This window comes from Aplidium turbinatum, chromosome 9, assembly GCF_918807975.1.
Source record: "Aplidium turbinatum chromosome 9, kaAplTurb1.1, whole genome shotgun sequence".
NCBI lineage: Eukaryota > Metazoa > Chordata > Ascidiacea > Aplousobranchia > Polyclinidae > Aplidium > Aplidium turbinatum.
This window is the reverse complement of record NC_137480.1, coordinates 19729129-19742010: the sequence shown is the minus strand read 5'-3', so window position 1 is coordinate 19742010 and position 12882 is coordinate 19729129. Positions and strand designations below refer to the sequence as shown.

The 12882-nt window shown below is 37.9% G+C and overlaps 1 protein-coding gene across 3 annotated transcripts; it reads left to right on the top strand.

Annotated features, from left to right (window-relative positions):
- Positions 1-2055: 2055 nt before the first annotated feature.
- Positions 2056-12251, top strand: LOC145777186 (abl interactor 2-like). 3 transcript variants are annotated; one of them, XM_082588503.1, is made up of 12 exons: positions 2056-2212; positions 5861-6028; positions 6376-6485; positions 6654-6803; positions 7135-7229; positions 7878-7976; positions 8792-8830; positions 8981-9191; positions 9764-9810; positions 10338-10460; positions 11345-11539; positions 12056-12251. In XM_082588503.1, the coding sequence occupies exons 1-12, from the start codon at positions 2096-2098 to the stop codon at positions 12220-12222; spliced, it is 1521 nt and encodes a 506-aa protein (XP_082444629.1). In that variant the 5' UTR covers positions 2056-2095; the 3' UTR covers positions 12223-12251. The 3 variants fall into 3 exon arrangements, with proteins under 3 accessions (XP_082444629.1, XP_082444630.1, XP_082444631.1); XM_082588504.1 differs by lacking the exon at positions 7878-7976; XM_082588505.1 differs by lacking the exon at positions 10338-10460.
- The last annotated feature ends 631 nt before the right edge of the window (positions 12252-12882 follow it).

The window sequence follows — 12882 nt, the reverse complement described above, 5'->3', positions numbered from 1 at the left end:
ACAGAATTCAATTTATTTTATTTTTTTCTTTGCTGGGGCGAACATTGATTGATTGAATCTTTATCCTCGGACTGGGAAAGCTTCTTGCAGAGCTTAATCCTGGCATATTATTCCATCGGGGAATTATTCCATCCATTAAATGCCGCTGAATGAAGAGCAGTCCTTAACGTACGTTGCTCAAGCGCACACCCCGAGAGTCGAACCAGCGCAGCTTGATCTTGAAGCTTCTTCGTTCCTGAAGTCACGCGCTAACCAACTGAGCTATCTGGGCGGCAAACACGTAGAAAACATCAAAATAAGCACACAAGACACCAACAAAACCAAAAAACGGCAAAACTAAAAAGTTTAATATAGCCTCTGCATAAAACAGCGCTTGAAACTCACTATCTTGAATTTGCACAGAAATCTATAAAAGAGATGGAAAAAATTGAATTGTATTCTGTAATGTTTCCAGAAAACAAAACAAATGTAAAGAAAATCATATTTTTTGAAGTTCATTTGAAAATTAATGAAAAACTACAAAAAAAATAAAGATTTTTTTTTAATGACCCAATTTCATGCGATTGAGAAATTTTTAAAACTGCATTGAAAAAAATGTATTTGGCGGAATCTGGCAACACTAATGATTGATTTTTGCTCACTTTACTGAAATATTTTTTTTGTGGGCGGGCGGCTGGGCGCACCTCCGTCTTGTTGGGTGTGACTGGAAAGCTAAAGCATATCTGATTTTAGGCTATTAGTAGTTCTTTATCGTTTGCTTATAAGGAGAAAAGTTTCTCTCCGTTTTGTGTGTTTTTAAACAAATTATTTGACTGTTTGCTTACCACAAAGGTAAGAATTAAATATATTTATAGAACGATGGTCCACGAGCAAATTATGCCCGTGATGATGATTATACGACAAGCATACGACAGAATTTACTTTGTTGATCAAATCATTCTGAGGCAAATTGAATTTGATAAAATTCTGTAGAATTGTAGATAGTTTCTTCTGTGTCACGTCCAATCCTTTAATCAACCTTACTGCACAAACCGATGCCAGTTGTTTCTGATCTATGTAGTTGCAGAAAAAAAGTTTTTTTTGTCAAAAGCTGTGGTGCTCCTAATAGCCTGCCGTATGAAACCTATGCGGTCATGTAATGCAGTCTAGGCAGAAGCTATGTGTTTTAGGTTGAGCAAGTTAATTTAGTCATCACATAAATGCCCCAGTATAAAAGGCGTTGGCTTGCCAATAATAAAGTTTCGCTTAGAACTTGTTTTCCATTAGCCTATAATGTTAAAACATTGGCAGTGCAAGCGATTGTAGTATATACTGAAAGGTGATTTCATTTGTTTTCAAGGTAGTTTTGACTTTACAAGGTAAGTTGCGTGCTACTTTTTGTTTGAATAGGCCTACCAGTAGTGCATTACATACTTCCCACCAGGGATATCTAAAGAAGGGGATACGAAGGCTTTTATTGCGTCTGACAATAGAAGGGTTTTTGTTTATCGTAAATAATCTGTGATTATCGTAAAATGACAATTGGCACTGATAGTAGTTTAATAAATCTTGTTATGATAACTTGCATTGCGCTATTAGCATCAGGCCTGGATATTCATAGCATGCTCATGGTTAGTTGTTAATTCAACTACCCATATACTTGCTTTACATCTAGCCTACTGCAAAGGCTTTGTTAAAAAAAACAGCTTACTGGTAACTTTTTAGCTGGATTTGTAAACAAGTATTCTTTGAATATGCTCTACGTAACATTTGCTAACTGTTTACTGTAGCTCATTGTACCAGCTGCACTACAAAACTTTCTACGATTTTAAAAAGAACCACATGTTTAAAGCACCACAAACTACCGCCCTGGTAGTGTCACGAGAATAAGGCAATCGCTGCGAGCCTTCATATCCCCTTCTCTAGATATCTCTGCTTCCCACAGACTGGTGGTAGCATTAATGCAACCCTTTGGACATACTGTATCACCAGCGCTCTACTTTTAAAGTAGCAGATGCTCACCTTTGTATAAACAACATTTTATAGAATGTGAATTTTTTGCAGCTTTACTAGCATTGCTAGCTATTTACTTTACCAGTAGTTGCTTCATAATAATATGGCCGAAATGCAAATGTTGCTCAGTGAAGAAATTCCTAATGCTAGGAGAGCATTAATTGACAGTCACAATAACTTGCAAAAGGTTGCATCATATTGTGAGCAAAGATATTTAGATGTAAGTATTTTAAAAAGAAGCTTTGTAACTGTAACAATGTGGAAGTAGAACTAACTTGGCACGTCTTCATTGTGTTAGTTATGTTTGGGTAATGGTTGTTTTAAAGTCTAAATTTAGGCATTTCAGTAAATTTTTCGTTTCCAATTTGAATTATTGTAATGTGTGAACTCTTGTTATTTATTTATTCTTCTATTTTTATTTTTGATATTTTCTAATAAATCAAAACTGCATGGTGCAAACATGTAGACTATTTGAAATGTTAAAATTTGGCAGTGGCTATTTGACCGGCTCCGGTCTTTGAATCTGAAACACTATTTGACCGGTCATGACGTCACTGCATAAGCACTTTTTTCTCTTTCAAAGCAAAAGACGAGAAGCGCCGACATAAGTTCTAAATTCAACACGTATTCTTCAACTCAGTCCGTGGCGCGTAGGGTTCGCATCCGGCTGCCAATCTAGAGTGGATGAGTTCGATACTATCCTGGAGCATTCTATTTATCTTTTTTTTTTTATCTAAATTTTGACCCGAAGCGCATTTATGTGGTCAATTTTTAATTTGAGTAGCCTACAGTCCAAGTTAGTTAATAGTTCTCAAGTATAGTTCTCAAGTTAGTTATATACAATACTACTTCTTTTAAAAGAAATGATAATGGTAAAACCATTTTTTAAAGAAGTATTGTATATACAGGGTGTAAACGCCAAGTGTAGACAAACAAAAATTGTCATAAATAAAAACAAAATTTGTCATAAAAAGAAGGATTCAGTGGTCCCCTGGGTTGATAGGAGTCTAGGAGACAGCGGGGTGACACTACAGCAAGATGGGGCAACCTCTCATACCGCGAAGTTGGTCCAGAGCTTCTGCAAGGACAATTTCAAGGGATTCTGGTCAAAGGAACTCTGGCCTCCATCTTCGCCAGATTTGAATCCTACCGTATGGACTTTGGTGTCTGGTCGCTATTGGAGCAGAAGGCCTGTGTAATCTCCCACAAAAATACTGATGCACTTAAACGAGCTTTGCTCAAATGCTGGGATGAAATAGATGCTAAAACTTTGCGTGCAACATGTGCCCAAGTTCCAAATAGACTCAGACGTTTAATTCATGCCAAAGGTGGATATTTTGAATAAACGGCGATGGATATTAATCAGTGTGTCTTTGTTTTATTATTTAGCCCTCATTTAATGAAATCTATTCGATATTGACTTATTTATGACAATTTTTGTTTGTCTACACTTGGCGTTTACACCCTGTAACTAACTTGAGAGAAAAATGTAGGGTCGTTCGACAACACACGTTCACTTATGACGATCGGAAAATTACCAAGAGAAATTCTCAAATTTCAGCAAATTAAAAAAACTCTAACATTATTACTCACATTTGAAAAGACATAAAAAATGGGCTGTAGGCTACTCAAATTAAAAATTGACCACAAAAATGCGCTTCGGGTCAAACTTTAGATAAAAAAAAATGAAAAAAAGAATGCTTCCCGATAGTATCGAACTCATCCCCTCTAGATTGGCAGCCGGATACGTATCGCACGCGCCACGGTCCGAGTTGACGAATACGTGTTGAAGTTAGAACTTATATCGGCGCTTCTCGTCTGTTGCTTTGAAAGAGAAAAAGAAAAAAGTGCTTATGCAGTGACGTCATGACCGGTCAAATAGTGTTTCAGATTCAAAGACCGGAGCCGGTCAAATAGCCACTGCCAAAAAGAATGCTTCCCGATAGTATCGAACTCATCCCCTCTAGATTGGCAGCCGGATACGTATCGCACGCGCCACGGTCTGAGTTGACGAATACGTGTTGAAGTTAGAACTTATATCGGCGCTTCTCGTCTGTTGCTTTGAAAGAGAAAAAGAAAAAAGCGCTTATGTAGTGATGTCATGACCGGTCAAATAGTGTTTCAGATTCAAAGACCGGAGCCGGTCAAATAGCCACTGCCTTAAAATTTTGTCCAGTTTTGCAATACATTGTCCACTTTTACATAGATGAGAAAGTGTTGAGCTAGTACCACGTGTTTTGTTCTTTATGTTGGGTCTTGTTGTACATTGTACAGGACTCTAAACTTCTTTACTTTTCTGGTGACCAAGCAGGGCATACCATAGCTTCTTCCCGGCCGCCAAGTTTTTGCGCTTGGCTGCCAAAATAAAAAATTTGTTAAAAATTCTTGTTTTAAAAAATTGGTTACCGGTAATTAATATCGTGATTGAGAAGGACCTGAAACATAAATTTTGCAGTCCTTCACTCAGGTAAGAACACAAAAAAGGACCTGAAACATAAATTTTGCAGTTGTATTTAAATACACTACGGTACTTCCCAAGTAGGTGTAGAGCTAGTCTTTGATATTCTACACCTTGACGTTCAGCGTTTTTGTCAAACTTTTATCTGCAATATATCTTGTCGGCATGTAAGAGACTGCCTTGTTTACAAAAAAAGGTTGCAAAGGTGGGTGAAAGGTAAAAAGTTTGACACAAATGTGAATGGCGAAAAAAGTTTCAATGGAGTGGAGGAATGTTGGCTTGTCAAAGCCAGCAACCAAACATGGCCTACCGGCGCAATAGTTTCAGAGGCTGTTTGACAGTTTCCCAGTGGCCATGGCCGCTGGGAGCTTGGATGTCGTTGTATATAGGCTATTGTGTATGGTTTTCTTTGGGTGTCTGTACTTTGGGTCAGCAGTAAGCTGCATGGTCGAGTAGTGAGAACAAAGGTGCAATGCTCGAAAGGAAATTTGTGTGATACCACTCAAGAGCACATGACCATGTCTTGGCCGGAAACTTATGGTAATTGCAAAATAATGGAAGCAGCTTATGACTTTGCTGCATCTTGTTGTCGTGTCGCATTTGTAATTGCAGTGTACTGTAATTAACAGTTGTTGCAATGGGCATAAAATAAATCAAGATATGATTAGCGTTATTGTCTAAAACAGTGTCAAAAACTGTCTTGTTTTAAAGTTACACATTTTGAAAATAGAGTTGAGAATATTGGACTTTTTTGTTGTAAGTGCTGTTCACACTTCTGCTGCTGTATAGAAGTTAAGCCTCTCAAAAAATAGAAAAAAGAGTATATATATAACTTGTATGTACTTGTAATTCATATTGTAGCGCAACTGCAGCAAAATTAATGAAAAAAAATAAATTCACATATTCCCTGCTGTGTTACAAAGTGAATTTCAGTTTGAAACATATCAGTGTGCAGTGTCTGACTGTTGCAAATTAACAAGATATCGTCAATGCCAGCTGAGTAGGCTATGGCTGGCTAATGTTATACAATATAATTTGGTGCTTATAATTAGCAAATAGGCTTTTTTAAATTTGTTTTCAATTTGAAAAACATTTCGAATGCCCCCCTCTCTTGAGAAACCCCTGTATACGCCACTGTCTACAATATTACCATCAAGCACCTAATGAAATAGACATTACATGGAATAGCATCTGAAACGACCAGACACCACAGTGCGACACACCTAAATATCTTGCTTGACGCCACAATGTGCATACCTATTAATATTTGGCAGGCACCTAACTGTCTGCACCTAAAAGACATGCTCCGTTTTTCAGTGTATAGTTGCCTGGTTAATTGGCATTTCAACTTAATGGTGCAAAATTTTGCTCTGTTCATTTTAAAAAGTACGGTAACTTATTTTTCCACAGGAACCTAATAAGAAAGTAGCATTGGAAGAAACAAAGAACTACACCACACAGTCTCTTGCCTCAGTGGCCTACCAGATCAACACGCTGGCAAGTAATATGCTTCAAATGCTTGATATTCAGGCTGCTCAGCTGGCTAACATGGATTCATCTATTAACAACATTGCTCAAGTAAGAATTTATGCAAAACAATCACTCAGTCATGCTAAGATTAACGTAATATGTTTTTTTTTCTGTTTCTATTGAAAGTCATCAACCATTGCTCACATTGTACTTTCATTCCCTATCTGCTTTATTTGGTAGCACACATTAGTTTGCTGAAAAAGGCTTGTTTTCTATTTTAATATTTTTGCATCCATCACAATAAGCGATACTTTTGTGAAATGGACTATATTGACTACCGATGGAGTATAGCACTATAGCAAGCAAAACCATTTTTAGTTTTTCTTCTGCTAAATGCAAGTGGGTTGAATGAAAAAAGGAGCTTACTGTTTTTATATGAAATTTTTTTGTTGCAGACTGTTGATATTCATAAGGAAAAAGTGGCAAGACGTGAAATTGGATTGCTCACAACAAGCAAAGTAGTGGAAAGATCACATCAGATTATTGCACCAACTAATCCAGACAGGTAAGTTGCTTAATGCTTATCTGTGCTGCTTTCATCAAGCTACTTCAGTGGGTTTTACTTTAGTGCTGAATTTTTCACTAGCCTAATGAACATTTGAAAATTAAAACCATAATTAAAACTGAGGATGAAATAAGACATGTGTCACAAATTGTAAACACGTTTTTCAAGATCTGTGAAGTATGTAAGAAAGCCAGTGGATTATACTGAATTGGACGATATTGGCCATGGGGTAAAGGTGAGTGGCCAACCAAACACTGGAACTGCAAGAAGATCTTCTGCTGCCAATGTCAAGAAGTCACCAAACCCCTCGACAGATGGGTATGTTTATCAACGCTTCATTTTTTAACATATGAAATCCAAGCTGACAAAGCTATCCTTTTTTGGTCTGTATATAAATGTTATACTAGTGTGAAAGGCTAGTTTTATGTGCAGGATTTCATTAGCTGAAACCGACGATTTCTTTCAACATCTTCGGTTGTAGTTGCCACTTGACGGTTTGCATATGAGTGGGTGATTTGACCTAAACAGCGCCCGCTATACGAGGCTTTACTTTACTAAAAGAAATGATGACTTGTGGTCGTGTTCTACTAGATGTCTTGTTCATTATCCCTGGGTGTTGCAGTATTGTTTCAATCTTGTTTCTCTGCAGATCTTCAAAACGAGACAGTTTGCAAGGCAACAGCGGTTATGGAACTCTACGTGCAGTCAAAGCACCAACTGTTCCCCAAGACTACACACAGATCAGTATGTAATCAAAGTGTGCATTGCATCTGTGCAATGTGGTGTTAGTGGCGTTTGGTTTTATAATGCAACTGGTGCACTATAATGTGAAGGTGTGCAATAATATAGTGTTAAATTAGATTTTAAAAACTGAATGAGACTATTCGCCAAGCACTTAGTTAAATAACATGATATACGTTGTTCTGATGCAAACTAAGGTGAACAAGATGCATAAGTAACAAAACGTCCGAATAAAAGCAGATTATCACTTTATACATCTTGTGATAGTTCTGCTTAGTTTGCACCAAAAGAACCTATATCATGTTATTTAGATTGGATTTTGTTGTCACTAAAGCAAGCAAATTAAAAATTTAGATTATACTTGTGGATGTTGAATGCATAAACGAGTTGCTTCATAATCGAACTGCTTTCAAACATAAATAAATCAGTTTGACCCTACTGTGATTGTATTGAGATTTTTACAAGTGTGCACGAAACCTTGCGAAATAACAACCCATTTGGTAAATGCTGCTTTTTTTGCATACGATGTGAAAATAAGCAACTTTACTTGCTGGGCGAGCAGCAATTGATTGCAAATGGTGATTCACTAAATTTAATAGGCTACTTTATGATTTGCATGACTTTGCTTTTAGCGTGCAATGTTTGGTTTAGATCGTCGATTGCCCAACATGCACCGTGGCCGTACTAACTCAAATAGTAGCTCTGAGTCAGGCAGCCACTCCTCAAGCTTAGGCTACGGCTATGGAATAGGTAAGCATCAGATTACCTCCCAAAAAAAAGCAATAAATTTGAATCTCCTGCTGATTTGTAGAGAACACTTGTCGAGTCCTTTATTGCCTGTTGGTACGACGCCTTTTTGGGGGTCTGCTACTATTCGGTGAGTCCGTTTCGGTGAGTTCCTAACCTCTAACCCTTAACCTTAAAACGGCAATGATAATTAGGCTACGGTACCCGATAATTTAAAAAAAAAATTAAAAAAATCCCCCTTTAAGGGATCGGACTCACCGAATCCGACTCACCGAATCCGACTCACCGAATCGGACTCACCGAAACGGGCCATTCCGCCTTTTTTGATTGTTTTGAATACTGCTCTTTATCAATCAGTATTATAATCAGTATTCTTGTTTTGTATGACCGCATCTAGTTCATAACACAGTGAGGTTGTGATGCATTAAATTCTTGCTTTATCGACTTCGGACTTTGTACTTGGCTGTTTTTTAACATTTGCAATGATTCTCTTCAGAAAACTAAAGTAATTTTGATATAGATTTTTAAGCTTTTTTTTAACTACAACACGAATTTTTTGTTCAATCTGAGTTGGTGCTATGTGACATCTTTTTTATCAAAAAAAATCTAAATGATTTGCTTAATTCTGAAATCTTAGCACAATTACAACCACACCTCTTAAATTTGCTGTAATTTTGCACGTCGCCTGTCTCTCTGAATCATTGTATCCTGTGCGCTGAACGCTTGATATTTGTGATGACCTTTTGGTTCAATACCTGTGTCGAAGAGCATTCGATTGGTGTTCACTTAAAGTATGACATTTCGACCTTTTGTTACAGGTGGTTTTCCACCAGATCCTGGTATGCCGGCACCATCAAGTAAGAGTTCTTATTGTGGTTAATCAAACATGGCCCTGTAAAATGATGTGTGAATTCTTTTTGTGCATGTAATTATCAAATTATTTACAAGTTTAATATTTTCAAAATTTTTTACTTGCACATCTTCTTTAACCTTTGTTTTATTTCCAGGTGGTTTCCCTCCTTCATCAATACCGACTCCTCCTGTCGGAGCAGAAATGCTTCCTCCTCCTCCAACATTTTCTCCCAAAATGCCAGCTCCTCCACCTCCCATGTTTTCTCCAAAGATGAAAGCACCACCTCCCCCTGTCTTACCGCAAGCTCCGGCATCGTTGGATTCCAGCGGAGGATACAGCACTCCTCGTCTTGGATACGATGGACGGTAAGATGCCAGTGCGGAAATGTAATCTCACAAATTGAGAATACGAATTCCATTTGTTTCAATGTTTTTCAAAACTTTGGTTCTTCAAATTTTCAAGCATAGTGGCACCTGACCTGGCAATTTAGCTCAACCAACAACTTTAAATGGTACACACTTGACAAGAAATGCGAACCCACTCTACTGCATAAACAAGAAACAAACGTTATTTAATCCCATTAATTTGTTCATCTGTCTCTGATATCCCCAGGTTGTTGCTGATTAACGCTCTTGATTGGTTATATTTTTTAAGACTAAGTTTACGAGACCGTGTTATATGATTTCCACATACAGAGCTTGCAATATCTTCAGATGGAGTTTCGCTTTTATCCGAATGATTATTGTTACTTTACCTCATTTATTTATCCTCATCAACTGCCATCTTAGCCCTTCCTGTGGCGACAATGACTTAAAACATATTATAGACAATGCTCTTATCTGACTCCGACTCTGGCGTGACTAGCTATGAAAGAATTTCACAAGTGTAGATACGAAAGATTCAATATCTTTAGTTCTTACACGATGTTCTCTTGCAGACCTCCATCGATGGGTGGATCAGTGGAAACGTATGCCTCCACATCAGGTAAGATTTTATTGGTTGGATGATTTTGTTTGCCTGTGAATGGAATGGGGGTGTTCCATGTATTTTTTATGTGTTCTACGCGGAATGTGTACGGGTATGTTACATATAATATACCACAAATCGTATATATTTTTATCTTATTAAGTTGAGCATGGTGTTGTGAAGTCATGTGTTCGAATCTCAAAGTAATAAACTTCTTTCAAACCATCTGTTGCATTGTGACTGCACATCACCTGAAATCAAGGGAAGCCTGAACGCATGATTTTTATTTTCATGTTTAGAAATCAAGAAGATATAAGCTGTTTTCTATAGTCTCCGTAATATCTACATTATGCTTTAGCAAAAGTAGCAGATATTTGGTCGTTGAATTTCAATTCTGTGATCCGTATGTTAGTCAACCACGCATGTGTTGCACTTTTGACTCATTCATTTTATTTGTATTTGCATCGTTCCCTCCCACTTGTCCTTCTCCTATCATCGCCACTTGTTTTTTTCCAAAACCTCCCAAAATCTGCTTGATCCAACAGTAATGGACCTACCCCCACCTCCTCCATCCAACATCCTATCGTCGTACTCCTCCTCACCAAAGTCATCAGATCATAGGCACTTTGATGATATTGTCAAGACACGGACCTCCGTGCTACTTCATGGTGAGGATTTTACCTTTCGGCTTGATTTTTATTGAAATGCAACTCAGACAGCAAAACCCGTCACATTTATGTTGATTCAACGACTGAAAACGCTTGCTGCATACTTGTGCAAGTGTTTGTCTCTCTCAACCGAGCACGGCACGTTAGAAGACGACTTTTACCAACTTAATTGGAAATTCGGACTCGTTGTAAAAATCGCATGATACTTCAAATGAAGGAATTTTGCAACTAGAGGAAATTTTGCAAAAGAAACACATTGTTTAAACTTCTGCCTTGCTCAGTTGGGCGACTGTTTGAAGGTAAAGACTGTTTTTCACCTTCAAACTAGGTGAAGATTTTTTTTAGTTGTGATTGCAACATCATATGTTTCGTAAAACTTTTTGTTGTTGCATGTTTGTTGTTTTGTTGGGTGGTATTTTAGTTATGCTATTGCCTCATACTTCCTTAAGTTTCTACAGACTGTACGTGGCCAATGGCCATCCTGTGTGTAGTAGTGTCCTTTAGTATTTCTAGTCGCAAACAGGTGAGGTTGCACTTTCACATGTCGATGATGATAGTTATCTCCCTATTTGTGAGACATTGGAGAACAGCATTTCAATCTTCACTTAATTTAATAGTTGGTTTCTGTCCAATGTCGCTATTAAAATTAAAAAAACATTTACAAGAAATGTTTTACTGTTAAACTGAAATCTAATTTCGTTCATGAGAAAGAAAGGCAAATGGTGGATTTTTTGCGAAAAAACAGTCATTTGCAGTGCCATGTCACAATTGGCCAAGCAGTACTTTTCCATGATTTGTAGCCGATGTCTTTCAGCGAAGTGGAAGACTTGCCTGTCAAATGGTTGATCAATCATTCACCTAGACAACCATGTACAATTTTGCAGACGCAAACGCACCGGCTCCTCCGAGCTCTTTTCCCACTGGACTCAATCAGTTCCCTCCTCCTGCTCCAAAAACTCATCCTATGGGACTCAATCTGCTCCCTCCTCCTCCGCCGCCAATGAGCTCCGGAGGAGAGTCCTCCGTGGAGGGATTTTCCATGGAACCGGATTGGGCTCCGAAAACATATTTGGAAAAAAGTATGTAAACTTATCCGGATAAGACTAATCGTAATCATGCTTTCTTGTGCAAGTTTAATATCAGTTTGATGTTAGTTTACATTAAAGGTTAGCCTACTTATCAGCATCTGACTAAGCGGCACCCATAACTCAGTTAGTCGTCACCTCCATATGGACTTTATCGATTTATAAAATGGTTTCGGTTGTTTGAATCCATGCAACTTCATAAATAACAATAGATAGGATTCAGTGCTAGCTGTTGTGGAAGCATAATATCTGAAAACGATTCCGGCAGTTAGTTTACAAACACGGTGATTTTTTATTAGTTTAGCTCTGCTTGCAAATGGTAGTTTTGTTCGTCGTTTAAGAAATTCCCCACCAACATAACCAATAACCATTCTTACATTAGTTTTACGTTTGCTAATCATACTCTCATTCTGAACGAACGGTCAATTTATAGCTCAAACAAATCGGTTTTGATTTGAACAACCGTAGTCGGTTTCAGACCTCAATTCACAAAACTATCATTTTTCACAGTGGTCGTCATATACGACTACTCTGCCGAGAACGCTGACGAGTTGAACCTGAAAGAGGACCAGGTTGTGTACGTGGTAAAGAAGAACGATGATGGATGGTACGAGGGTATGCTTGATGGCGTCACAGGTCTCTTTCCTGGCAACTACGCTGAGCCGATCTCCATTTGAAATGTGAAGTTTCTCTGTCTCTTCGAACTTTGTCTTCATACCCAGACAACCAAATCCGTCAATTTTACATTGATTCAACGTCTGCAGACGTTGAATCAATGTAAGAATGACGAATTTGGTTGTCTGAGCTCTGGGCATAATCACCTTGTTCAACTTATAATATTTTCTGTTTTTTTTTTAGTTAGAGTTTCAGTACATTTTGAAGTCAGAGTGTTGAACGTCGTTGATAGTATTTGTCGTTGTCTTCAAGCAGCTGCTTTATTTGCAACTTTGGTTTGTGTATATACTTTGAATTTTTGCGGAACAACTTTGCGGAAACGTTGAGATTAAAATAAAGAAGCAACTGAAAGTATTGTTTTGCACAAAGAAGCATCTCAGTTGAGTACACTGCACACAGTGAACGTTATCCGCCTCTAGCTGCCATTTGAGTTAAAAAATGTATTTTCAGTTTTTTTGTCATATCTCGTACTTTATAAGTAGTACTCGTACTAATACTGGAACAAATACTGTTTGCGATTGTACTGTCGAATCGAAATTACCTGATTTCTGCCTAACCTGTGTGTTAATTTTTTGACTAACCGAACGAAAAACGACTCTGCAGCAGACATAGCTATATGTTGATGTCACTAACCCCCCCCCCCCCCCCCCCCCATGCCAACA